The sequence below is a fragment of the Meriones unguiculatus genome, chromosome 11 (genome assembly GCF_030254825.1).
Source record: "Meriones unguiculatus strain TT.TT164.6M chromosome 11, Bangor_MerUng_6.1, whole genome shotgun sequence".
In the NCBI taxonomy this organism is placed as follows: domain Eukaryota; kingdom Metazoa; phylum Chordata; class Mammalia; order Rodentia; family Muridae; genus Meriones; species Meriones unguiculatus.
In genome coordinates, this window is record NC_083359.1 from 56,685,710 (window position 1) to 56,712,694 (window position 26,985).

The 26,985-nt window shown below is 50.7% G+C and overlaps 2 protein-coding genes across 6 annotated transcripts; both read left to right on the forward strand.

Moving 5' to 3' along the window:
• The first annotated feature begins 105 nt into the window (after positions 1–105).
• Positions 106–12,559, forward strand: Ptpn7 (protein tyrosine phosphatase non-receptor type 7). Of its 5 annotated transcripts, none has more exons than XM_060364353.1 (10): positions 106–265; positions 1,532–1,719; positions 2,222–2,405; positions 2,632–2,716; positions 3,941–4,017; positions 5,126–5,263; positions 5,569–5,679; positions 6,597–6,751; positions 9,759–9,872; positions 12,106–12,559. In XM_060364353.1, exons 2-10 carry the CDS (start codon positions 1,598–1,600, stop codon positions 12,248–12,250), a joined length of 1,131 nt encoding a protein of 376 aa, XP_060220336.1. In that variant the 5' UTR covers positions 106–265; positions 1,532–1,597; the 3' UTR covers positions 12,251–12,559. The 5 variants fall into 5 exon arrangements, 4 of the variants coding, with proteins under 4 accessions (XP_060220336.1, XP_060220334.1, XP_060220335.1 ...); XM_060364351.1 differs by lacking the exon at positions 106–265 and adding an exon at positions 472–565 and having other exon boundaries at positions 1,547–1,719; XM_060364352.1 differs by lacking the exon at positions 106–265 and adding an exon at positions 508–565.
• Positions 12,560–14,526: 1,967 nt separating this feature from the next.
• Positions 14,527–24,530, forward strand: Arl8a (ADP ribosylation factor like GTPase 8A). The gene is made up of 7 exons (XM_021636660.2): positions 14,527–14,878; positions 20,709–20,789; positions 21,065–21,138; positions 22,570–22,663; positions 22,762–22,829; positions 23,056–23,126; positions 23,499–24,530. The coding sequence occupies exons 1-7, from the start codon at positions 14,756–14,758 to the stop codon at positions 23,546–23,548; spliced, it is 561 nt and encodes a 186-aa protein (XP_021492335.1). The 5' UTR covers positions 14,527–14,755; the 3' UTR covers positions 23,549–24,530.
• Positions 24,531–26,985: the final 2,455 nt, after the last annotated feature.

Below are 26,985 nucleotides of genomic sequence, written 5' to 3' on the forward strand. Positions count from 1 at the left end.
CTGGAAGCAGCCCTTCACGCCTAGCCCTGGACCCCACTTCCTGTATAGAACAAGGAGTCCTGCCTCCTCCTTTCCCCACCGCACCTACGTGACACATCTGCTCTGCTTGAAGCAGATATGGCCTGGGATTTGCCATGAATTCCCAGGCTTTGAAGCAACAAGGGTTTATAGGGGCAGGAGCCGAGAAGTGGAAATAAGTCTCTAGCCGAGGTCACAACCAGAAGAACAGCTGAGGGCTCCCTATGGCTATCTTCTCAACAGAGAGGTAGGGGCGGGAGCTGGGGTGGTCCGGGAGGCCTTATCCCTTGCCCATCCCCAGAGCCTTGACACCCAGCTAGAGTGGCAGGATGGCACCAGCTTGCTCTTAGGGGGCACGGGGAGGACGCGCCCGACCCCTGGCGGCAGCTGCAGCAGGCGCAGGAGGGCAGCCTGCAGCTCGGTGTGCGTGGGTGGAAGCCAGGAGGGGCGGAGGGAGGAAGCTGGCTTCCTGAAGCCTCTCAGTCCTCAAAGATAGACGGACTGACAGACAGCTGGCAGGAGGCAGCCTGGGGGACACAGTGCTTCAGTAAGTACTTGAAGTGGGCACAGACATCCTACGGCCCTGGGGTGGGGAAGCCCTGGAAATGGGAGGGCCCCAAGGATGGGGTGAAGAAGCATGAGTTTGGGGCTACCATGCCTGGTCAGGGCATGAGTAGTGGCATATCTGGTGTCCCTGTGGCTGGAGGGCAAAGAAGCCACACAGAATACCAAGAGAGGAGAGGCTGAAAGCCCCTTCCTGTTGTGGGAGAGCATTGTCCTGGCAACACCTGCACGGGCCCACACGGTTCCAAGCCTCTGGCCTGTGGGTTAGGAGCCTAAACCCACCACCATGGCACCTATGACTTAGCTCCGAGAGAAAGGGACTGCCCCCAAAATCCAATGCCCTCTTCACCTCTATGCACCTTCTCTCTCATACTCCCATCTGTAGCCTCACCATGCGCTGGCGCTCTGGGGCTTGGTGAGGCCATTTCCTGTGACGGTTACAGAGGCGGGAGACTGGGGGATGGGAAGGAGAAGGAAGGAAACACCCCTGGCCTACCGCCCTCGACAGAGACCCCATAAGCCACAACTGAGCTTGGAGAGGAGCCGCCAACAATTAAAAGACCCTACCACAAGTGTAGCGTGCCCCGGTCCCCATCTGGCTCCAATGCTACTACAGGCCTCAGTTTCTCATTCTGCAGAAGCCTGCCTGGCGAGATTTAGAAAGCTGGGATCTTTCTCCCTTCCTCCAGTGTGGCCAGCTGTCTGTCATTCTCATTTGCACCCCAGCTTAGAGCCCTGTGGACTTGGGTATCCTCTCTCTTCCTCCTTCCAGATCCTTTCCTGTCTTCAGCCCTACATTCTACATCTCCCTCTTACCCTAACCCAAGATTGTCCTCTGCCCTGTCTCCCGACAAAGAGCTCCTGCTCTTGCGGGGAATGAAAGGCCACTTCCTTGAGAGGATGGCTAGCCTGGGCTCAGAAGCCTCCTTCTGGCTAGTGAGGCCTGCAGAACCTTGTCTTTCAGGCAGGCTCATGGCTGAGTGAGCCTCCCTTGGGCCCAGCAACCTACCCCAGCATGGTCCAGGCCTGTGAGGGTCACTCCAGAGCTCAGCTGCCGACCTTGTCTTTGGGGGCAGCCATGACCCAGCCTCCACCCACCAACGCTCCGGCCAAGAAGCATGTGCGGCTGCAGGAGAGGTGAGATCTTTCACAGACTCTTCCTAGCGCTGGGTTGCCTCCCCCCCCCCTTCCTTTCCAGTTCTAACAACAGAGCCCACAAGGCCTGGGGAAGAAAAACAACAACAATAATGCTCATTTGCATGTTACATGTCCATCTTTTGTATGTCTGAGACACCAAATTTCATGTCATCCCTGGGCCTGGTCTCTAAGTTTCAAGTTATGATAAGCAACCTCTGGGACAAGTCTAGGGATCTTGATGGCATTGGGTGTGCATTGGAGCCTCTGTACCAGCTTGGGAGCAGGGCAGTTAGGCAGCAGGAAGGCTACTTTGCTCTTATCTGATAAAGGGAAATGTAGTAAGGGCCTGACCCTTGAGTGCCCTGTGTGGCCGGCAGTCTGTCATTCTCTGGGTCAAGAAAAAGACTAAGGGTGGCCTCTTCAGACAAGCTCTGCAACGAGCCACTGAGAGGAAGGCGGGCGACACAGGGTGCTCACTGGGCCCTGTGGGCTGTGCTTTCAGAAGGGGCTCCAGTGTGGCTCTGATGCTGGACGTGCGCTCTTTGGGCACTGTTGAGCCCATCTGCTCAGTGAACACGCCCCGGGAAGTCACCCTACACTTTCTGCGCACAGCTGGACACCCCCTTACACGCTGGGGGCTACAGCACCAGCCACCCAGCCCCAAGCAGCTAGAGGAGGAATTCTCGGTAAGAATTCGGGGTCCCCTCCACATCACTCGGCCCTTCAATATCAAGAGTATCATGTATTCCTAGGACTTCTCTTCTCCTCGGGGTTCTTAGGGGAGAACTTGGGGCTCAGGAGAAAAGATTGTCCCCATCCTGCCCTTCTGCTCTGTGTGCAGAGGATGGAAGGGGAGAAAAGTGAGGCTGGGAAGGGGGACCAGATGTTAACTCACTTATCCCCCACCATCAGAAGATACCCACAAACTTTGTCAGCCCTGAAGACCTGGATATCCCTGGCCACGCCTCCAAAGACAGATACAAGACCGTCTTGCCAAGTAAGGAACACAGCGGGGATGAGGGTGACAGCGTCCCTGGGGGTGAAGAACTTGGGAAGGCAACATACACACACACGCAGACACACCTTGAAGCCAGGCATCATGGTGTACGCCTATTATAATCCTAGCACTTGGATGTTGGGGTAGAGGATCAGGAATTCAAGGCCTGTTTCCGCTATTATAGCAAGTTCTGGGCTAGCTTGGTTTAAACGAGACCTTGACAAAAACAAACAAATGAACAAAAACCAAAATAAAACAAACAACAATTTAGAAAACAAACAAACACCTCACCGCAGCCAAGGAGGAACAGCAATGCCTGAGACACTGTCTTTCAACAGAGAAATCCTAATAGCATGCGCTGTCAGCTAGGAGATAGACAGCGGTTGCACAGCTGAACTGTAGCATTTGCAGGAGCTTACTTCTGGCCTGTGTGATAAGAGTGAACTCAGACAGACCCAGACCCACACCTCCCACTTCTCAGAGGCAACCTTGAGTCCTGGAGCCTGCTTCCCGTGACTTCCAGAACTGGTCTGAATTTAGCCCAGCCCGCGGGTCCTGCCATGTGCTGAGTCTCCAGGCTCACTGCCTGCTGGAATAGACCAGGGTTCTGCGAACACTTGTCAATGTGAGCTTGTTGGCCTTTGGCCTTGGCCTAATTCTAGCACGCTCTACACCCACCAAAGAGGGGAAGCCAGCACCCTCATCCCGCATCTGGTTTGACTGGGGAAAGAGCCACACCTTTGGACAGTGGGGCCATATCTCTCGTGGTTGGGTGGTATCTAAGATAATGTATTCATCTAAAGCGTGTTTTCATAGTCAGAAAAATGTTTTTTCCTCTGCAGAATCTCTTTCTTTTCCTATCAGTTTCCTCCCATTTTATACCCTCGCTGATCTCAAGGCTAGAACATGACAGTATCCCAACTGGTCTCTGTGGTCTGTGCTACACAGCCATTCAGTTTATTTTTCTGCTTTGATTATAATCACTTCCCACTCAAAAACCTGTGGCTCCCTATTGTCATGAAAAATTATGTCTTATGATACATGGGTATTATATCTATAAAATTATGAACACAATACCTGTGTGTATAAAATAATTCAGTCGAAAACCTGTTGGTCACAAAGTATTGTGACCAGTGTGAGGACACTCTTCCCTCTGACTCTGTTAAAATCTACATTTCTTGGTCACCTTCTGACCTTTCACCTTCATTGATCTTCACTTCCTAGATCCCCAGAGCCGTGTCTGTCTTGGCCGGGCACACAGCCAGGAAGACAGTGACTACATCAATGCCAATTACATACGAGTAAGTAGCTGGCTGCTGCAGCCGTGGGGGAAGGCCTGCTTTTAAAAATGAAAATGCCACAGAATACCATCCAGCTGTGACTTGGCCTCAAGGGCCTGTGCTTTCCCTCCTCTCTGCTAGACTGGGGGGCTGGGGAAGAGAAGCATACTGAATGATCCCCAAGGTGTCAGCCTAGAAAAGATGTCAAATATTCCGAACCACCTTAATCTACCCTGTTACCTTATCTGTGACAGCACTCTAAACGTGGCAGGAAGTTGACATGGCTGACCATAGTTGCTAGTTTCTTAAAGGCTAGTGGCTTCTAAAATCTACACAAAGCCAGCTCAAGAGCGAGTTTATCTATTACCTCCTCTCCCACACACAAACCTGTACCAAGTAGTGCCTCCTTTGTAGAGACTAACTCATGTCCAGCTAATAGCACCCTAAAGACAAAGTTTGGATCATCTCTCCCAACTTCTCACCTCCTCTGGTAGGTGGATGTGAAACTAGCGCCCCCTTGTGGCCAAACATGGTAGGACCGTAGTCTGGGTGCTGAAGAGCAAAGCAGTCAACTAAAAAGCGTAGCAGATAGGTGGTCCTCTGTTTGCCAGCTGGAACCAGGCAAATGGTGGGATGTACGGATGATCGAAAGATGATGGAAGCTAGGGATGATGGGAGGGAAGAGAGATTACTAGAAAGAAAGTATGCTGGATTTTGATGCCAACTACACAAAAGTGATTCATGAAATGTGAAACGTTCATTTACAAATACTGAAGGCACTAGAAGACACCTGCAGAGCACAGGAACAAACATGCCTGTAGTGCCTGATGTGTGGGAGACTGCCAATATATTTTATTGAGTTTAATTCACACTTGTGCTATAATTACTAGGCTCTGTCTATAGGTCGGGAAACTGAGTTCCACATAAATGTGCCTCTGACTACTTAGCTAGGAGACATCAGGACGGGAGCTTTTACCCAGGTGTTCCTCCAGCACATCCTCCTCCAGCAGGCGGCTCCTGATGTGTGTGTCTGTGCATCTAAGTGTCCATGTTCACTGGCTCTAGCCTGACCCCAGCACCAGTCAGTCTGAATTCACAGCATCTCTGTTCCTCTGTGCTTTCTCTCCAGGGCTATGATGGGAAGGAAAAGGTCTACATTGCCACCCAGGGCCCCATGCCCAACACTGTAGCGGACTTCTGGGAGATGGTGTGGCAAGAAGAAGTATCCCTCATTGTCATGCTCACCCAGCTCCGAGAGGGCAAGGAGGTAGGAGGCAGGGTCACTCAGACAGGGCTGTACCCTACCCTCCCACACCACCCATGCAGAACAGAGACCTCAGTGGGAGCTGAGATCACTGACAGGCCCAGGCCATATCTCTCAGGAAGGTTCCTGACATACATACAACCAAGGAAGCTGTTCACAGCCAGAATGTGGGGAGAGTGACAGTACAGGTTAAGCCCCGGAAAGCCAGACTCCAGTCACTGACCTGGGTCAGGGGGTAAGATATGAGGAGGGGACACTAGGCCTCTCTCTGCCACCCCAGCCTGATCCATTTGGACCCTCCCTTCTAGAAATGTGTACACTACTGGCCCACAGAAGAGGAAACCTATGGGCCCTTCCAGATCCGAATCCAGGAAATGAAAGAACATCCAGAATATACTGTGAGACAGCTTACCATCCAGGTACCATCCCCCCGGAACAGACCATTGGGAGGTTCGGGCCACCCTAGCATCTCTAGAACTCAGGCTCCACCTTCACTAAGTTTACTAAATTCACAAAGTTTACTCATTTAAACCTTGGTCTCACATTTAAAAGAGGTGCCATAAAAGAAAGAGAAATGGGTACAACCCTCAGGGCCACCTCTAATTAAATAGGGATGTGCCAACAAACCAAATGGAGACCATCAGGAAAGATCCCCTCCCCATGCTCTACACCCAGGCCCCCTGAGAGAAGAGAGGCCCAGGAGAAGGCTGGAGGAGCAAGGATAGGTCAAAGAGATGTGCCCACAACTTTAAAGCACACGTGGTGTACTTTAAAAACGCTCACTAGGGGACAGAGAGTGTTCAGTGAGTAAAGGCTCTTGCCACCAAGCCTGATGACCTGAGTTCAAGCCTGAAACCCACACGGTGGGAGAAGAGAGCTGACCGGAACAAAATAGCAAGGTTCTTATCTAGAGAAAAGGGAGGGAGAACAGGGGGAAGGGGGAAAAGGCTTTCTGCTACTGTACACATTCGTACACTTCCAAACAATTTCTGGATTGGTTCATTGTTCCCCAAGCATCCTAGGAAGCAAACAGTAAGATATCACTGTGCCCACTAACTAGGGAAGAAATGAGGGTGATGCGATTACCCGCTCTTCTGTGACAGACAGAGGCACAGTCAAGACTTGAGCCTGGGGCTCTCCCTCTCAGAAAACACTGCTCCTTCCTTGAGTTTTGGAGTGGGTCATGGTGAAAGATGAGCAGAAAAGTAGCCAGGAGAATCAGCCTTGCCTGCTCTGAGTTGACTGCCAGCATTCACTTGCTGACGCCAGGCAGCGCCCACCCGCACACCCATATCCTGGTTCCCATGCCTTATTCTCCCATTTTCTCATACCCCAGTACCAAAAGGAATGCCGGTCGGTAAAGCACGTCCTCTTCTCAGCCTGGCCAGACCACCAGACTCCGGAGTCGGCTGGGCCGCTGCTGCGCCTGGTGGCAGAGGTGGAGAGCCCAGAGACAGCTGCCAACCCTGGGCCTATCGTGGTTCACTGCAGGTAGGGTCCTCCCAGTCCCAGCCTATTTCCAGTGCTAACCTTCCTTCCCACCAGGTCGCTGGTGGGGAAGCATCCAACTAATACTCCGCCAGACAGGCCCCAACTCTTACGTGGACAGAGTCCTGGCTTGGGGGAAGTTTCTAGTCAGGTAGATAAACATGACCTCCGCTGTTGGGGAGTCCGTTCATTCATTGGACAACCTTTTTGTTTGCTTGGGGTCGTTTGGTGTTTGGGTTTGGGTTTGGGTTTGTTGGATTTGTTGTGTTGTTTGGGTTTGGTTTTGGTTTTGTTTTGTTTTGGGGCGTGGAACCCTCTTTGTAGCAAGGCTCGCATCAAGCTCATGGCAATCCTCCTGCCTCTCGATCTCCTTTTGGGGTTGCAGGCATGAACTATAATAGATTTATTGTTAACCTATTGTTACTGTTGTCAGGCACCATGTTAAATACTAAGAAGATAACAGAGAGCAAAACAGTTTGGTTTCCTCCCCAGCAGGCTTATGGTCTGGTCACAAGGACAGTAGACTAAACAATTAAACGGGCTACAAAGCGTAGGGGCTAGAGGTTTCTGGGTTCAGTTCCACATAGTTGAGTTCAGCAACCACATGGTGACTCACAACCATCTATAATGAGATCTGGTGCCCTCTTCTGGCGTGCAGGTGTACATGCAGGCAGAACATTGTTTGCATAATAAATTAAAAAAAAAAAAAAGCTAGATGGAGTAGGACAGAGGCCATAGGGTCAGGTCACCTAACACCTGACGGGGAATAAGCCAAGGAATGGGGGAAAGGAAAACATTCAAGGAGGGAGAACAGTATATGCTCAGGAAATAAACAAAATAATAATAATAATAATAATAATAATAATATATACTGCCAGCAGCAGGATCAGAGGGGAAGGTTGGACCTTATATGTGGGAACACTGATGGGAAACCAGTCTGGAAGGCAGCTAAGGGCTTAATGAAGGGGACTAGTTAGACTGGCTAAGACACTTAGATTTGCCATTTTGTTTTATTTTTTATTGATCTGGGAATTGAATCCAACACCCAGATGAGTTGTTTAAAATAATGCTTAGGGCTGGGCACAGTGATGCACTCCTGTCTTCCCAGCGTGTGGGATCAGGAGCTCAAAGCCAGTCTAAATGACACAGAGAGTTCGAGGCCAGCCTGGGCTATACGATGTTATATTGCGAGGGCAGGGGAGAAGGAGGACGAGGAAAAGAAAAACGAAAAGTACAAACAGGGCATACTTGGACCCGTGTAGAGGTGGCACAATGGCACAGCTGCTGGGGCTCACCACTGGCTTCTGTCAGAGGCACATGTGAGACCTAAGGGGGGTGACATCGAGAAAGGACAAGAAAGAGAGGAGTGTGAGGGGCAGAGAAAGAGGTCTCAAGGTGGCAGAGCCGAGAAGAGGTCAACGGAGGAGGATGGAGGTCAGAGGACATCAGCGGAAGCTGGTGAAGCCGGGAGGAGCTGTGGTCAGATAAGGAATGTTCAGGGGCAGCCTGTACTGGCAGGCGCTGTCGGTTAGACGCCTTTGGACTGTAAACAGACACTATCATGAAAATGCGCTGGAACAGGGCATGGCAGAGCACCTGGTGCTGGGTGCACTCCGGGCTGAGTGGTAAGATCGCCAGTTTACAGTCAGTCTGGGCTACACGGCTAGACCCTATTCTCAAAAAGAAAAGAAAAATTGGGGAACCACAGGTGTCTCTGTGGGTAAAGGAGCCAGCAGCCAGGCCTGGCCACTTGAGCTCACTCTCTGGGACCTACATGGTCTAAGGAGAGAACTGACTCTGGAAAGTTGTCTTCTAACCCTCATACAGGTGAGATGGCACATGCACACATGCACACAAATGACACACACAGATTAAAATAAATAAAAAATATGAAAAACAAAACAAAAAACCTGGGAAAAGGACAGACCTGGGCTTTAATCCCAGCACTTGGGAGGCAAACAAAGGCAGATCTCTGAGTTTTAGGCCAGCCCGGCCTACATAACAGGTCCCAGGCTACATAGAGAGATAGAGAGACTCTGTCTCAAACAAACTAACAGACAGGAAAAAAAAAAAAACAGGGGCTGGCAAGATGGCTCAATGGTTAGGTGTACTGGCTGCTCTTCCAGAGATCCTGAGTTCATTCCCGGCAAACACATGGTGGCTCACAACCATCTATAATGAGATCTGGTGCTGTGCAGGTGTACATGCAGATAGACGACTCATACACAAAATTTAAAAAATCTTTATTTAAAAAAAAAAGAAAAAGACTGGGTAGGGTGGCACTCTTCTGTAATCCCAGGACTCAGGAAGCTGAAGCAGGGGGATTACAGTGTGTTTGGGCTGTGTAGTAAGTTCCAGGCCTCCCTGGACTGTGGAATGAAACTCTATCTTAAAAATAAAAAAATAAAAAAAAAAAAAATCTGGCCCTGGGAATGCACATCTGTGATCCCCACATTTTGAGGAGGAGGTAGAAGGTTCAAGGCCAGCCTGAGTTATATAGCAAGTTCCAGGCTAGCTGGCCCCATGAGCCTCTCTCTATCTAAATAACAATAATAATAGTAATAATTTTGAAAGTCCATAGTGCCAGTCATAGTGGTGCATGCCTTTAATGCCAGCACTCAGGAGGTAGAGGCAGGCGGACCTCTGTGAAGGCTAACTTAGTCTACAGAATGAGTTCCAAGACCGCCAGAGCACATAGTGAGAGCCTATCTAAAATAATAATAATAATAATAGTTAATTAAAGTCCATAGGGACCAGAAGGTGAGCTGGATAGGCCTAGAGTGAGACTAATAAAGCTTACAAACTTCTCCAGGACAAGCTGTTATCTGCCTTGCTCAGGGATGCCAGGGATGCTGGAATCGGAGGCCTGAGAGCCCTACCCACAAATAGAGCACTCAGTCCCATTTCTTCTCTCATCGTTTGAAGCCTAGCTCCAACCTTCTGTGCTCGTCTATCTCCCCTGTTCCCTGGTCTCCTGTGACTTCCCCCACCTCTCTCTGGTTATATCCAGCGCAGGGATTGGCCGGACAGGCTGCTTCATCGCCACCCGCATCGGCTGCCAGCAGCTGAAGGCCCGAGGGGAAGTGGACATTCTGGGCATCGTGTGCCAGCTGCGCCTAGACAGGTGGGTCTGTGGGAAGCAGGTGCAGCCACATTAGTTGGCAAGGACACTGGTTCTGAGGTACTGTGCATGACACCTTCAGGCCCTCCTAGAAGGAAGCAAGGAACTTATTTTATTGAAAGAACTTTCTGTTTTGCCAATAACTAAGCCTGCTTGAAAGAGCATCTGAAATGTTGGCTTGGGGGCCTAGAATTAAAAATGTCACCCTGAATTTTCCCTCATCCTCCCCCCACCCCAAATTCTCTACTCAAAGGGAAGCCAGGGAACCATCAGGGATAGGTATAGCATTGCATGCCTATCATCCCAACACTCAGGAAGAGAGACAGGTGGTTAGTTCAAAGCCAGTGCCTGGCTACTTAGCTAGCTCAAGGCCAGTGAGAGCTACATAGGAAAACTCTGTCTTGATTTTTTTTTTTTTTTAAGGATACAACTTGTTCTAGATAGAAGGTAGCTAAGGGCACTATGTGGTACTCACTGGACTTGGAAGTAGAGAAGCAGGTTCAGACTCTGGGATGTATGCTACTATCTATTACCATAATTCTATAACATACATACACACACACACACACACACACACACACACACAGCTGCCACCCCTTTTTGAGTTAGCATCTCTCTATGTATTCCTGGCTAGCCTGAAACTCACTTCGTAGACTAGCCTGGCCTTGAACTCACAGAGACACATCTGCCGGTGCCTCCTGAATGCTGAGATTAAAGGTATGCACCACCACTGCCTGGCGGCCTGTCCATTCCTTATCTAGACAGGTAATATCTATTTCCACAACTGGAAGAAGAAATTAGATCACTTCCGGGGGTGTTTTAGAAATGGGACCTGCTCTCCACGTGTGGGGCTGACTGTTTTTACTTTTAAGATTATTGGCAATGGAAAACTTGAGCATGGGAATGCATTCTTGAACCAACCTGAGGTGTGATTTTGTACTTTCCCCCCTGGGGCTGCCCTGGAGAGGGCAGCAAAGAGGACTGGGGAGTGAGAAGCCTGACCGTGTGGTGAGGGGGTATCAGGGTTTTCCCAGCAGGACAGGCATGGGGCAGGTGTCCCTCACTCTTCTCCCCCCGGAACTTCTGCTTGCAGAGGAGGCATGATCCAGACAGCAGAGCAGTACCAGTTCCTGCACCATACTCTGGCCCTGTATGCAGCCCAGCTGCCTCCGGAGCCCAGCCCCTGACCCCTGACCCTCCACCGGTTCAGGGACCAACCTCTCCTTAGGCCTGGGACAGCTTCTGCATAAGCACAGGAAAGGGAGCCTCAGCCATGAGGATGCTTCAGCCTCAGGAAATTGCTCCCAGCAAGCAAAGGAGGAGCCAGGCTGCAGGGCTTCCCCACCAACTAGTCCTCTGCCTTTGTCTGTGGCTCCCAGTGGACTATAGGGGAGCTTCCTGTGGCTCTGAACTTACAGATAAGAGCTGACACTTGAAATGGATTGAGAATAATCCCCCAACCATGGGGTGCTGGCTTATCTATGGGCTCTCTATGGGCTTCTTTCCTTGTGGATTACATGAAGAGTCAGTCCTTTGCTGCCATCATAGAAGCAGACAGAATGTTCCTGAAAGCCATTCCAGATGTAGCTCTGCTGTTGGGGCTGCAGAATGGTGACTGAAAGGTCTTCTTCCATTAAGGCCTTGGCCACACACAAGCCAGATGCAAGAGCAGGGAAGAGCCTGGCTGGCCTTTTGACTTTGGACCTCTCCTCCCCATCCACCTGTGAGTGCTGATGACCCCTCAGAAGAGAACTGGGCCCTGACTGGCCTGCCTCCACATGTCATAAAAGGAGATGCCCACATAAGCAGGTCTAGCAATTACGGGCAAGAAGAAACCCCAGGCGTGGTGAGCATACCTGTATTCCCAGCACTCAGCAGCAGAAGCAGGAGGATTGCTGAAAGTCTGAGGCCAGCTAGATGTGCATTTTGAGTTCCAGGCCAGCCAGGACTACATAGCAAGAACTTCTCTTTTAAAATAAAAATAATAGAAAGCAATCACGAGCTCTCTGGAAGTGATGGGGCGGGGGCTGCCTCTGCCTCTGTGGCTTCCTGCCATCTGCTCCCAACCACTCTCTAGGGAAGCCAAGCACTCTCTACATTGCTTCTGTGACTTCAGAGAATACTCTGGGTGCCCAAGAAGTACCAAAGAAAGAGGAGAGAAGAAGAGACAAAGGACTGTGTCTGGTTCTGGCAAACCTACCTGCCATATCTTTCCTGGCTTGTATTTTCTTGGCAGAGCACACCTGGATAGCTTAACTAGTTCCAGAAACATCCTGGGCTGTCACCACACCAAGCATCACAGGGCTAAGACCAAGCTTCAGCCCTCATCCTTGTCTCTTCAGCACCATTTCCCGGGAGCCCACGATCTAGCTCAGGGTTGAACTGTATACCCCAGAAAGCCAGACAAACCCTGAGAAGAAGGCAGGGCACTGTTCCTGCTGTCTGGTCCTTAGCTCCTGGAGGTGCTGAGTGACAGGAGTCTTCTGTGAAAACCCCAGGGAGCTGGTCCTGGTAAGTGTCTGTCCCCTTGCTTCATGGCATCTCTCTGAAGAATGGTGCCGCTGGACATGGTGTTGCAAGCCTGTCATCCACACGTGGAAAGTGGAGGCAGGAGAATCAGCAGTTTCAGACCAGCCTTCAAAAAGAAACCAAAACAAACAAATAAAAGTCGTGTGGTGTTGAGGTTAAAATTTTTAATGCTCTACCTAAGCTTATGGAGGTGCTCCGCTTCTGCAGACTCGGGCGATGGCTTGCACTTCCACTTTCCTAAGCCCCCTAAAAGGTCTGTGCTGCCCAAAATAGGCTCTAAAGTACCTGATGCTTCCATGAGCTCAGAGCCTGTCTGGAAAGGAGCAATTGCACAGCCCCATGGGCACCTTCCCTGCACTGTCACCCCAACCCTGTTCAAGGGGTCACAGGCTCTGAAAAAGCACAGTAGAAAAATAAAGACTTCTGGGTGACCAGTTAAATTTCTTTCCACCTTTTTAGGCCTCTAGGGCTCCAGAGTAGGAACAGGCTGCTACATCCTTACCCCCGGATATACTCTTTTCCAGTATTTCTAAGGATGTGTGACAAAATGAAACTGCAGTCAAATATAGGGAGTGAGACACAGGGTGCTACCTTGCCTGCTCAGGGTGTTTTAACAAAGCACGGCCCACGGATCACTTATAAACAACGGAAATGTGTTGTTTATGGCTTGAGATGGGAAGCCTTTGATCAAGGTTAACTTGGTTAGGACTCACTTTTTGGCTTATAGATAGCCTTCTCTTTGCAGACTCCTGATGGGAGAACCTCTTTTTCTCTCTCCTTATATAAGGGAACTAACCATATTTAGGAGGGCTCCCCCCTCATAACCTAGTCACCTTACAAGGCCATTGCTTTGAGGATTGGAATTTCAATATATGAATCTGGGGGAAAGGACACAGAAATGTAGAGCAATGAAATCTATTAACTTAAACTTTAACTTAAAACATTCAGACTATAGCATGTACCTTTGGAGCCAGAGAAGAACTTACAAAGGGCAGGGACTAGACAGATGTTACTTAATAAGTCAGAACAATAGGCTGCTCCAAGATGCTGGGGGCCTCTAACCCTGAGTAGGTTTGATCATACAAGAGATGTTAACAGGTCACAAAGACAGCTGAGTACACTTGAAAACCAGATCCCAAGGAGAGCCTGATGGCATTCTTGTAGAAGGAGCCCAGCTGCCCCAGGATCCTGGGAGGAAGGTACTGGTTGACTGACCAGGCTCCAGGGTTAGCTCTTGCAAGGGAGAGTGGGAACATCTTGGCAGGCCCTTCACCATCCACTATCAGAAAACTTAGCTTTGTACCAAAACAACACCCATTTTCCCTTTGCCACTGACGTTCCTCACAGGGGATCGATCCCTTGTCCTGATTTCACCTGCTTCTATATGGTGACAATACTGGTAAAGAACAGCCTCAAAAGCCGGGTGTGGTGGCCCACCTTTAATTCTAGCACTCAGGGAGGCAGAGGCAGGCAGATCTCTATGGAGTTTGAGGCCAGCCTGGTCTACAAAGAGAGTCTAGGACAGCCAGGGCTACACAGAAAAACTGTCTTGAAAAACAAAAACAAAAACAAAAACAAAAAAAAAAAAAAAAAAAACAAGAAGAGGAGAAGAAAGAAGAAAGCAAAGCAAAGAAGAAAAGATCAGTATGACCTTTTGGAACAGACAAGTTCCAATGTCTGTCTCACTTTGGGCTTCCTAAACAAGAGCCTGGCAAACTGTGGTTAACAAAACAAGATGGAGTATTAAGGGCTCTAAATAGCGCTGTTACTCTCCATGCACTTCGGGGGATGGGACTTGGTACCCAGGGATGCTCAGAGGCGAGGGTTCAGGAAGCAAAACCATATGTCGTCTCCCTTCCTTGGAGATCTTCCTGCTACCGTTCTTTAACCTGGAAATGCTCTAGCTTAATCAGGACACCACCTGCCCGGGGGCCGACTACCCTTCAAGACAGAAAACCGTGCAGTCAGGGCGGGGCGAACGAGGGCAGCCTAAAAAATAAAATTACAGCTTTCCCCGCTAGCGCCCCATCACGCTCCTCCCGGGCGCCGCGGGTCCCCGCTGCCCCGCCCGCGGGCGCTGGCCGAGGCCGCGCGCGAGACTGGAGCGCGCTCGAGCGCGAGCAGGACCCGGCCCGGCCCGCGGGAGGGCGGCGGCGGCGGCGGAGGAGGAGGTGCTGTGGCCACACCCATCGGCGAGCGGATCCACGGGCAGCGCGTCGTCGGCCGCCGCGCTCCAGCCTCCGCCCGCACCGAGCCGCGGGACCCGGCCGCACCGGGGAGGGGCCTCTCCGGGCCGCAGCGCGAGGGCAGCGAGGGCGGCGGGGACCCGGCACCGGGCGCGGCCGGCGGCAGCGACCATGATCGCTTTGTTCAACAAGCTGCTGGACTGGTTCAAGGCCCTGTTCTGGAAGGAGGAAATGGAGCTCACGCTGGTGGGGCTGCAGTACTCGGGCAAGACCACCTTCGTCAACGTGATCGCGGTACGGGGGCAGATGTGTCGACCGCGCCGCGCCGCGCCGCGCCCTGGGCAGCGGGAGTCGCCGCCTGGCGTGGCCCGGCACCGCTGGGCGCCGGGCAGGGAGGAGCCGACACGGGGTGCTTAGGGCCTAGCACGGTTCTTAGAGGACCGGCTGGCGTGCTGGAATGGAATGGCAGGGCTTGGGGCGGGATGGCGAGGACGAAGGGGACCGAGCTGGCGTTCCGGGGCTGGCTGCACCGGGAGGTCTCCAGGCACCGGGAACCCGCCGCAGGCTGACAGGCCCCCGCTGCTCACTCACTGGGGGCATGACGGGGCGAAAGGGCCCGGGCCTTCCAGCTCCGCGCGTGGAGGGTCACGGGACGCGCGGCCCGAGCGTGTTGCCAGGGTGCCCTACCAGCCCAGCCCCACCCCGAGGGCTCTGCCTCCCCTTGCTGGACGCTGAAACCCCGACCCTTTGGGGCGGGGAAAGGTATCCCTAGAGGCAGAAGAGTCAGCTGAGGTCCTGGCTCTAGCCCAGACTCCTCCCCGGAACCTGTCCTGGGCCTGCGGTTTCGCAGGGGTCCAGCACCATAAAGCACCATAAAGGGAGTTAGGAGACTTGGCTCAGAAGTTGCAGGAGTCGGTACTGTGGACCCGAGAGGATGAGCTGGAAGGGCGCCATCCACTTGGGGACAGGGAGGAGAGCAGCTCCAAGGGCTTTGGGGAGTCAGGATCAAGGGGGTGGGTGGGGGTGATTGCAGTTGTATGTCTGTGCCAGAGGAATGGTGGAGAAGGAGTTAATTTTTCTCTTTAAAAAAGAGGAAGATGAGCTCGCTGGGTGTGAGCTGAGCTGCAGTAATGGCTGCAGCCTGTATTTCAAAGCGAAGCAAGACTGGGCTTATGGGACCCAGAAAGGCTTGGGACAGAGCCATAGTTTTCCTAGTCCTGTTCCCAAAGATGGGTTTTTCCAAGAACTGTGAATTAGCCAGATCTAGGTAAAAAATGCTGATGTGTAGGTCCGCAAAGGTGTGTGGTGTGGCCAGCCAGCTTCAGTACTTAGCTGTATTGTGTTGCTGCCCAACCTTGAAGCCTCACTGGGCTTAGCATCCTTGCAGTGGAGCCCTTCAGAAGGGATACTGCTACTGATACGTTGGGTAGGTGGAAGGCTAGGTGGATTTGGGATTCATTGGTTCCATGACTGAGCATGGAGTCTTGCTCTCCCGCCTCCGCTAAATAGGCCCTGCCATTGACCTCTGTACCCTCTTCTACCCAGTGACTCTTCTTGTTTCCACTGGGCCTTTGCTGAGGTTTGGAATATAATTTTTTTCTGAACTAACACATGTGTCTGACTTCCTGTCTGCCATGCTGTGTTCCTAGGATCAGAAAGCCTGGTTAGGCTTGGTGTTGACTTGCCTCTTGGCTCGCTGTCAGAGCAGGAACCCAACACCTGGATTCCCACCTGCCTTGCAGACCCAGGTGGCTTGGTTGGGGCATTTAGGTCTGGGAGATGCTTCTGCTGTTTCTCCAAACAAGAAACTAGCTGCTGGGCTCTGCCTAGGCGTCACCTCCTGTCCCTAGGGAAGCTCTCCTCATGGAGTGTTACTGAGGCCACCCTTCTGTCTAGAGACACGCTGACGCCTAGGTGGGTTCAACTTCCTGGTTTGGACCGACGGTTCAAGACCAGCATCTTCTCAGAGAATGGAAGGCCCTGACAGGTCAGGGATGGAAGCCAAACTCTCAAGTTCTCCTGCCAGAGTCAAGAGGTTCTTTGAAACCCAGCATGATGGAACATGTCTGTAAAAATCCAGCACTCTGTACCTGCAGTTTGAGTGCAGCCTAGGCCATGTAGAGAGACTTTGCATCAGAAACAAAACAAAAAAATCAGTTTTGTTTGACATTCCACATTCCTCCTCTCCCCAGTTCCCCATTCTCCATCTTGATACTGAATTTGCCACTTGAAGAAGGAGCCAAATGTCCCTTCTCTAAAGAGACCCTAACAGGTGAAAGCACCCCCTAGGGGGCTGCAGGGAATTCCAGCATCCGGATAACTCTAGCAGTCTCCAACCCACCAGAGCCCCACAGGCATTCTGCAGAGTCACAAAGACTCTAGACCCCTGGGCTCTGACCCATGCCCACCACCGACTTTCCGAATTGTGTTTGCCTGTCCTCTTGGCTTCTGTCTCAGCAAACAGAGAAAACCCCTTGTGCCTTTTCCCCCTCTGTGAGATCGGGCTGTGAACAGGCATTGCGTTCAGTGAGTCCAGATACTTAGGGTAATGTGAACTAGGAAGAAAGTATGTAAAGAGCCATTGCAGTATGTCTGAGACACTGAAACTCTACTGAGTGATGAAAAGGCTGTGATACTAGAAAAATGGGAGATATCTTTTTACCTGAGAGAGGCAAAAAGGCCATTCTCTTTCTGTCTGTCTTTCTTTTTTTTCTTTGAGACAAAGTCTGGTCTTGAGCGCTCAGTCCTCTTGTCTAGTCTCCCTGGCCTAGGACCCTAGGCATGTGTTGCCACGCCCATCAAGGGAGTCATTTCAAAGGCTATCACTAAAACTGGTCTTGAGGTACCCAAAAGGACTAAAGAACAAAGGGGACACGCTATAGGAAGATGCATTTTTGATTCATAAAGAACTTTCTGATGATTTGAACTAACATGAGAGGGAGTGAAAGCCTAGCATAGTGGCACACGCCTTTAGTCCTAGCCATTCAGGCTCTGAGGCAGAAGGATTAGGAGTTCAAGGCCAGTCTGGATTACTTCATCTAAAAATAATAATAAAATTAAAAATGTAGGCTCTAGGGATGAAGCTTAGTTGACAGAAGGACTGTCCTAACATCCACAGCGCCTTGGATTCAATGCCCAGCACCACATAAAACCAGACATGGCACATGCCTATAATTTTGCACCAGAGAGGTAGAGACAGGAAGTCATCTTTAACTACAAATCAGCTTGAAGCCAGCTTGGGATACACGAGACCCTATCTCAAAAAAGAAAAAAAAAAAAAAAGAATCATCTAGAATAGATTCAAGCATGAGACAAAAGGTTGGGTTACATGACGTAAAGTTGCTTCTATCCTTACAGGAAGAATTGGAGTCATTAGCGGGGAAATTAAATCATAGCCTGATTGCAACTTAGCTCCAATTCCCAACTGAGGAGAAGCTCTGGGTGTTGGAGGGCCTGGCTATCTGATAGTCTCCCACTACCCCACTCTGCTGGGTTCACTCTTCCAGGCTGCACTCTCATCTGTTTGGGAGCATGTGGATCTTCTGGTTCCCAGAGACCAATGACAGTTCCATGCTGCATCAGAGCTACCCTAGCATTTGTGAGCCATGGTCACCATTCCAGGAGCCCTACGGTCCCAGCTGTTCTAGGGTCCTGAGAGAGGACTCCTTGAGCACAGGAGTTATCAAAGGCCCAGTCCTGCTTAGCTTCTGAGATCAGGTGAGATCAGGCATTTTCAGGGTGCTACAGCTTAGTTATCTCCAAGCTAGCCTGGCAACAAAGCCTGAATTCAATACCAGGATTCCACAAAGATGGTAGGAAAGAACCAACTCCCTAGAGTTACCCTCTGACCTCCACAGGCGTGTTGTGGCATGTGTGTACCTGCAGACAAAATAAATACATATAAAATTAAATTATATGATAAGATGTATACAGGTATTTTTTGGTTTTTGAGATGGGACTTCACATAACCCAGGCTGACCTCAAACGTACTTTCTAGCTGAAGCTGACCTTGAACTCTTACTCCCCCCACCTGAGTACTGGGGTTTTAGGAGTATACAGTACATCCTGTAGTACAATACTCTGCCATTTCCATAAGGGGCCCTGAGGTGGGCCCTGGGCCAACCCCTGTGGACACCAAAGGATGCTTATACATCCAGGGGGCCAGAGGACCTCCAGAATGCCTCCAGCTGTGGTTCTCAGATTCGGAATCCCAGCTACACCTTGTCGTTAAGTGAGTGGGTGGTTGCGGAAGAGACGGGAGTGAGTGGCTCCCTCGTCCAGTCCACCTGGGGCACTTCACTCCTCACTTCCGGGGGCTGAGTGAGAGCTGGTTGTCTCCTGCTCTTTGCCTAGTAGTCAGAGTCCCTGGCCTCTGCATGGGACTCAAGCAAATGAATGTACTACCTGGCAGGAGACAAAGCAGTACAACAGCCACTCTCAGCTTCAAGGCACCACCAGCCCTTCCCTTATTGCCTTCAGCGTGGCTCTCCTGTTCCTACCTGTGGTGTGAATATGGCCTGGGAGGACTTCAGTTTGGCCTAATTTGAAGGCTGTATCTACTTTAGAACAATCTGGAAATTTCAGAGATAGTGTATAGGGGGAAAGTAAAAATTGACAGAAATTGAAAGGAATTATGGGAACTGGAATAACTGTCAGCTCCCAGATATTCAGCAAACACTAATGCTGTTACTGTAGACCTGGCTTCTTCTGGAGGCTTTCAACCCAGACTGGAAACACATATATAGTAAATAATTGTGGCTTAGTCATGGTAGAGTACAACAAATGAATACTGTGATAGTCCTGAAATTATTTAGTATGCATTGCATTTTGTGGGTGGTGAATTTAGTTCCAACCCACCCACCCAGAAAAGGTCTCTTTATGTAGGCCAGGCTGTCCTGGATCTCTCTATGCAGAGGAAACTGGCCTCAAACTCACAAAGAGATCCACCTGCCTCTGCCTCTCCAGTGCTGGGACTAAAGGTGTGCATCACCACACCGGCCTTACATACATACATACTTCTCCTTATGTATGTATGTATGTATCTATTTTTGAGATACGGTTTCTCTGTGTACCCTTGGCTGTCCTAGGCTAGCCTTGTGGACCAGGCTGGCCTTGAACTTACAAAGATCCACCTGCCTCTATCTTCCAGTGCTGGGATTAAAGGTGTGTGCCACTATGCCCAGCTCCTCCTAGTTTTTGTTTTTGGTTTTTGTTTCTTGGGTTTTTTTTTTGTTTTTGTTTTTTTTTTTTTTTTTTTGGAGGCAGTTCGGCAACTTGATTTGACATTCAAGAGGTTACTCCTCATCCGAATTGACTGTCTGTAGGTTTTTGAATGTGGTTACTAGCACATAAGTTACCAACATGTAGAGCTTGTTTGGTGAATCTTCATCTGGACAAACGTACTCAGATGCAATATGGAACATTCCATATTCCTTTGGCATAGACAGCTTTACTGGCCCTCGTATCTGTGCGCACATCTGGAGTCCCCAGCTCTTTCATGGCAAACTTGCGAATTTTTTTGAGTGCCTGGGAGCACGCTTCTTGAAGCCCACTCCATGGATGCGCTTGTGAATGATGATGGTGTACTCCCTGTTCACCACCTCAGTGATGGCGGAGCGGCCCTTCTTCTAGCCACCCTTCTTTTCGGGAGCCATTCTGCCAGGGCCACGCTGGAAAGCCCTAGTTTTTAAAAATAACAGTTTACTACGAGTTTGATAATACATCTGTCTCTGATTGCCGTATCTCTTGTTTCAAGCCTCTTTTCCTGAGAAACAATTTATTCTCCTTCTAACTCAGCTGGAGATCAAGCGAAGGGGCTTCTTTTAACAGGAACTGTAGGTTAGACCTTGGGAAGAGTTTTCTCCCTGTCTAGACTGGGAGACCCTGTCTAAGGACTGTGGGCCTCTTCCCCATAGAGGTCCAGATATAGATGGCACAGGCTTGAGGACCAGCCATCTGCCTGAAAGCAGGCGACATTCCAGAGACACCTCCCATGAAAAACTCTGACAAGGTCTGCTCTGACTAACATGTCACCCTGCAACATCTTGTTCTGTACCCACCAGGGAGGGCATATCTGGGTCCTGTCGGTGTCTGCATCTTTTCCAATTCTGGCTCTTCTTTCTAGTCAGGACAGTTCAATGAGGACATGATCCCCACTGTGGGTTTCAACATGCGCAAAATCACCAAAGGGAATGTGACCATCAAGGTGAGGGCAGAGGTCTGCACAGGACCGCATGGGCTTGGGAGGGCAATTGCGGGCCCTTGGAAGTGCCAGCCAGGGGAGGGCAGAGTGGCATCCTAAAGGGAGCTGAAGATATGAAAGGTAGAGGGATAGGGGAGAAAGGGAAAGCCGGAGGGAGAAGAGGAGGTGTGACCCATAGGGTTGGGAGGACAGCAGAAGGGAAGCTTGGGAACCCAATGACTTTCAGTCTTCTACATGCTCCTGAGGCTGCCTCCTCTCCCCACCCTCTTGTCACTCAGCTCTGGGACATTGGGGGACAGCCCCGCTTCCGCAGCATGTGGGAGCGCTACTGCAGAGGAGTGAGCGCCATCGTGTAAGTAGGGTCCCCCCCCACCTGCAAGAACTTCAGACGTAGGCCTGGTCTGTGGCCCACGCCTGCTGCCTAGACATGACCTGCTTTTATTTTGCATGCTGTTTATTTTACTGAGTATGTATTCAGGCCATAGCAGCCAGTCAGAGAGCTGGCCAGTCAGACCTTCAGTGCCTCCTAGTGCACTGTTCCCCAACCAAAATCACCGTGTCTAGAATTTTGGGTGGTGTAAGTGATTCCTTTCCCTTGCCTGTTAATTTTATCCAGACAAGAGATGTAACTTGGTCTGAAAGCTCTAGCATGTATAAGCCTCTGGATTCAACTCCAGTGCCACACACACACACACAAAAGCAGAGAAAATGTATGTCCAATTTAGTTATATATATATATATCATATATATATGATTTATTTTTATTTTATGTGTATTGGTGTTTTGCCTGCATGTCAGAAGCCCTGGAAATGGAGTTACAGACAGTGTGAGCTTTCATGTGGGTGCTGGGAATTGAACCCTAGTCCCCGAGACAAGCAGCCAGTGTTCTTGATCACTGAGCCATCTCTCCAGACCCAGTTTAGTTTTCTTAATAGAATAAATGATGTTTTGCCTTTCTGGTTTTGAGACAGGATCTCACTATGAAGACCTACCTGGTCTGGAGCTGGGATCAAATGCATGTATACCATGCCCAGTTTAAACCTGATTTTTTGGTTGGTTGGTTGGTTGGTTGGTTGGTTGGTTGGTTTGGTTTGGTTTGGTTTTTGTTTTTCCAAGACAGGGCTTTTCTGTGTAGCCTTGGCTGCCTTGGAACTCAGCAGGCTGGCCTTAAACTCAGATATCCTATCTCTGCCTCCTACCCAGCTTAAACCTGATTTTTAAACAAGCCAGATGGTAGTGGCAGGGCATGCCTTTAATTGCAGCACTCAGAAGCAGAAATAGGCTGATCTCTTGAGTTTGAGGCCAGCCTGGTCTACATAGTGAGTTCCAGGACAGCCAAGGCTACACAACAACTGTCTCAAAAGAGAAAAAAACAGAAAAGAAAAGAAGAGGAAAGGAAAAGGAAGGAAGGAAGGGAGGGAGGGAGGAAAGAAAGAAAGAAAGAAAGAAAGAAAGAAAGAAAGAAAGAAAGAAAGTTAGTTTCCCCTTGGGAGGGAACCCTTTCCTTTTTCTACTCTAGCTCTATCTAGGCTTTCCATGAAAATGTAAATGGGTCATTTTGGGCAAGACTTACAGAGTACAGGCCCCAGTTTCCACAGAGGACAGAAGCCTGCAGCCCTTTGCACCTGTGGGTTGGGAAAGTGTGCTCTGAGTCAGACCAGGGTGGTCCATTTCTCCAGAGGTGACCAGGCTGGAACCGGAGGTGTTCTTCCCCTCAGCAGCTCCTCTTCCTGCCTGCCTCAGCCCATGGTGTCCACATGCTGTCCCTGCCTGCCTTCCCCAGGTATATGGTGGATGCTGCGGACCAGGAGAAGATCGAGGCCTCCAAGAATGAGCTCCACAACCTGCTAGACAAGCCACAGCTACAAGGCATCCCGGTCAGCTGGTGATGGAGCGGGTGGGAGAGGGATCTGGCAAGAAAAAACTCCGTGCAGGGGTGCCCTTGTCCTAACCTTTTGGCTTCCCTCCTGTATAGGTCTTAGTTCTTGGTAACAAGCGAGATCTCGCAGGAGCCCTAGATGAGAAGGAGCTGATTGAGAAAATGTGAGCTGAGTGGCCTTTCTTTGTGTGCTTCCGCTCCCCGAATTCCCCAGCTGCCTAACACTTCTTGGGCAGGGCTTGTTGCTATTCTCAGTATTCACCACATGATGGCAGCAGAACACATCGTTCCCGGAGCCTCGCCCTCCTGCTTTAGCCCTTTGACCAAGAAAAAGACCCTGCCCTCCCCTGCCCATACTCCTTGCAGACTCTGCTCTGGTCTCCCCCGCAGGAATCTGTCTGCTATTCAGGACCGAGAGATCTGCTGCTACTCCATCTCCTGCAAAGAGAAGGACAACATAGGTGCGTGGCTTTGGGAGGTTGTTGGCACTCTCCCAGGAGTGGCTGTGCAGAAGGGAGGGGAGGGATACTTCTGATGTGGTAGCATAGGACTCTGGAAAGTTCCTACCCGGCTATTTTAGTCCTTGGGAACAGTGGGCAGCTAGGAAGCCCCTGCTCTGCCCCTCTTCACCTCTGAGAAGGTTTCCAGGCCCTTCCTTTTTGTCTTTCCCATCATTAGCTTGGGGCTGTTGTGGGTCACAGCTCTAGGCTTGATCCCTGGCTGCAGTTACAGGAACCTACATTAACAGTTCATACCTCCCGGGCCTTCTCTGCTGCCGCAGAATGGCCCGCACACAGGAAGACCTTACAACGTTCTCTCTTGGCTCCACTCAGATATCACCCTACAGTGGCTTATTCAACACTCAAAGTCACGGAGAAGCTGAGACTGTGGCTCTTCTTCGGACCAGGGACCACAGGCATCTAACCTGAAGCCGAGCTCCCCGCCCACCCTGTTGTCTCCCCCTAACCCTCTCCTCTTACCTAGTGTGGGGAGGACCCTCTGGGCTCCTAGAGTCCCATTCTGCTAAGGTTTCAACTCCTGTTTTTATTGTAAAATAATTGCCCCCCAATCTGGTCCCCTAACCTCTCTCCCTTGCTCTCTTTGTCCTTTGAGCCAGCCCCCCTTCCCTTCCCTGGCCATAGCCCTGCCCCGCAACCCCTGTCCTTACTTCCTGCCCCACCCTTTTTCTTCCCTTTTCAACAGTTATTGTCCTGTGTGTACAGTATATATATGTATATATATTTTAATTTTTTAATTTAAGCAAAGACTAAGATCAACCATTTGATGCTGCAGGGGCCAGTTAGGACCTGGGAGGGACAAACTGGAAAGGCGGGAAGAGATGCAGGGTCAGGGTCAACTTGGGGCAAATTCAGATGCAAAAAAGAGGAGGCTGACACTTGGGACAGGCACCGGCCTGGCCACTGATGGTTGTTCCCATGTCCTATAAAGTGTTTCTGTCTCCCAATATAGGGCCTGAATGATCAGTCTGGCTGGCGCCTCCTTTTCTGTCCCCAGCCTTGGTAGGACCCCCAGGCCTAAGGAGGAATGCCATCCCAGTGATCCCCACCCTCACTGCTCCTGGCCCCAGCTCCTGCCCCTACCCAGGGCCCCCACCTCCACGGCCCATCTCATTTTCTGTTCTCATTTCATAGTTGTACGAGGAGAGAACTCAGCATGGGGGGGTTGGTTCTTTGGTTTTGTTCGTTTGTTTGTTTAACTTAATAATTTGTAAAGTGATGTTCTTCCTTTTTACACTTTTCAGCTCATATTTAACCTCTGTTTGGAAAACGATTCTTGTTAACTGTACATTTTTTTTTTTTTTTGCCTCCTAATAATGACAACAATAAATTACCAATTTTGTGTTGGGGGTGTGTGTGGTGCCAGTTGTTTTCCATGGATGTCCCTGGCCAGCAGACCCGCAGGGACGCCAGCACCCCCTCACACAGGGTAGCCACACCCACAGGGAACTCGTGCTCACACTGGAGATACAATGGCCTGTCACAAAACAGCCTCCCACACGTGTGTCTGGGCCCTGTGTTGCCTGCTGCTCATTCCCCTCAGTCCCATGTAGGCTGGCAGCTGCCAAGTGGCATTAAACAGGTCTATTAGAGGAGTTGCCCAGACCTGGGCCATGAATCGCTGTTTCTTCACAGCCGCTTCAGTCCGAGGCCCCTCTCCATGCCACGCCTGCTTGTTCCTCCCTGTGGCCAAAGCTGAGCCAGAACCAGAATTCTGCCTCCACCTCCCCACTGCCAGTCCTCGCCAGGAAGAAATCAAATGTTCTCCAAGGGTGTGCTGGGTCTGCAGGTCGTCCTTTGTTACTCTTAGTGTCCGTGCTACTGGTCTCCTGGAAAGGGCCCAACCATTACTCTGTGAAAAGAATTCCTACCCTGCCTGTCTAGCCTGAGCCTACAACCTGAGTGCCTGTGGGCCCTTCTCGATTCAGCCAGAACCCAGGGTGTCTAGTTTATACTAACCCCGTCTCTTGGACTCCCACCCACTGTTGTCCAGCCTTCCCCTTCAGCGTGGCCAACACAGACTGGAATAGTCCCCTGTAAAAAGCCCCAACCTCTTTCCACCCTGCCTTTGCAGGAAGAAGCAGCCACTTTTGTTTGTTTGGCTGGTTGGTTGGTTTTGTTTTTTGAGACAGGGTTTCTCTGTGTAGCCTTGGCTGTCCTGGACTCACTTTGTAGACCAGACTGGCTTGGAACTCACAGAGATCCGCCTGCCTCTGCCTCCCCAAGTGCTGGGGTGAGAGGTGTGTGCCACCATGCCCGGGCTAGAAGCAGCCACATTTGTCCTTAGTCTGACTTGGGCTAGACCACCATCCAGCCATGAATATACCCAGCCTTGAAGGGGATTTCCTCTTTCTGGGGGAATTTGAAGAAAGGGATTTAGCTCAATGGCAGGGCGCTGATCTGTCAGGCAATAGACCAGACCCTGCCTTCCATTGACTGCGTGAGGAAAAAAGGTTTGAGGAAAACTTGGATGGAGTTTGCTACCAGCTAACTGATTCTCAGCTTCCCAACCCTTTACAAGTGTAAGAGGGGCCCCTCGGTTGAGAAGGGTTCTAGGCCCAGGCAGTGTCTCCGGCCCCGCTCACTGCATGGCACTGGGTGTCACCTGTGCCTGTATCTGGAAGAGGAAATGTTTCAACGCTGAGCTGCCTCTCGGTCCTCTGTTCTCCAGATGAGAGAAAATGAGACAATCATCAGTACATGCAAAACACATGCCCTGCACAGAGAATTCAAGCAACAGGTATGAAGCTGGGCCTAAGCAACCTGTTCCTTGGCTGTGGAACAAACCATGTCTAGCATGTATATAAACCATCATGTTTGGGTCCTCTGATGCCAAAACTGGATGGGTCAGTACCTGGCCGAGGGTCTGGAGAGGTGGCTCAGAGTTTAAGAGCATATATTGCTCCTTCAGAGGATACAGGTTTGGTTCCTAGGACCCATGTCAGGTTGCTCCAAAAGGATCTAACACTTCTGATGTCTGCAGGCACTGTACCCATGCAACAATCCTGTACAGATACACATACACACACATAATTAAAAATGATAAAAAAGAGTATTAAAACATACCTAGCCAAGTCTACTCCATATCGCTAGAGATTTGAATTCCAAGGCATAGAGTCTTATGCTACACCCACCAGATGCTTAACCCACCATATCCCAACCCCCTTTCTAACAATGGAGCTGCCTTGAACATGCGAGGCAAACAGTTTACCACTGAGCCACTCCCCTCCCTAACACTCTGGCCTCACTTAATGACCATAGGCCTCCGTGAAGGAGAGATTGTCCATTTCCCAGAGTGGGAAGCTGAGGCTGAATTTCAAGAAGGTAAACTCAGGACCCAGGGTAGAGCTGAGACAGAATGAAGATAACCCATGGCGAATGTCAGGATACCCCACCCCTGGCATCAGTCTCTGGGGACAGGTCCCCTACTGTGAATGACAGCATCTCTTTCCGAGCATCACAGCTCAAATCCACTGCCACCCCCCACCAAAGTCTGGGACCCCTGAGCAACAAATCCCACATTGTTCCCTAGCTGGCTCCAGCTGGAGGGACAGTGGCACTTTCCCAAGGCTGGCTGGCCTGCTGGCTAGCTTTGCAAGCCATTCACGTTGGCAGGCTTGGAAGGTGGCAGCAGAGTGGGGTCTAGGAGCCACCATCTCTCCCCTTCCAGCTCTGGGCCAGCCAGCGGGCAGGAGGGAGGTCCAGAGTGTGCCCTTTGTGGAAGAGGCCACCAAACAGGATGCGCTGAAGCCACCCCCCCCCCCTCAGCTTCCATCCTCAGTCCTCCCCCTGGCCCTGACTT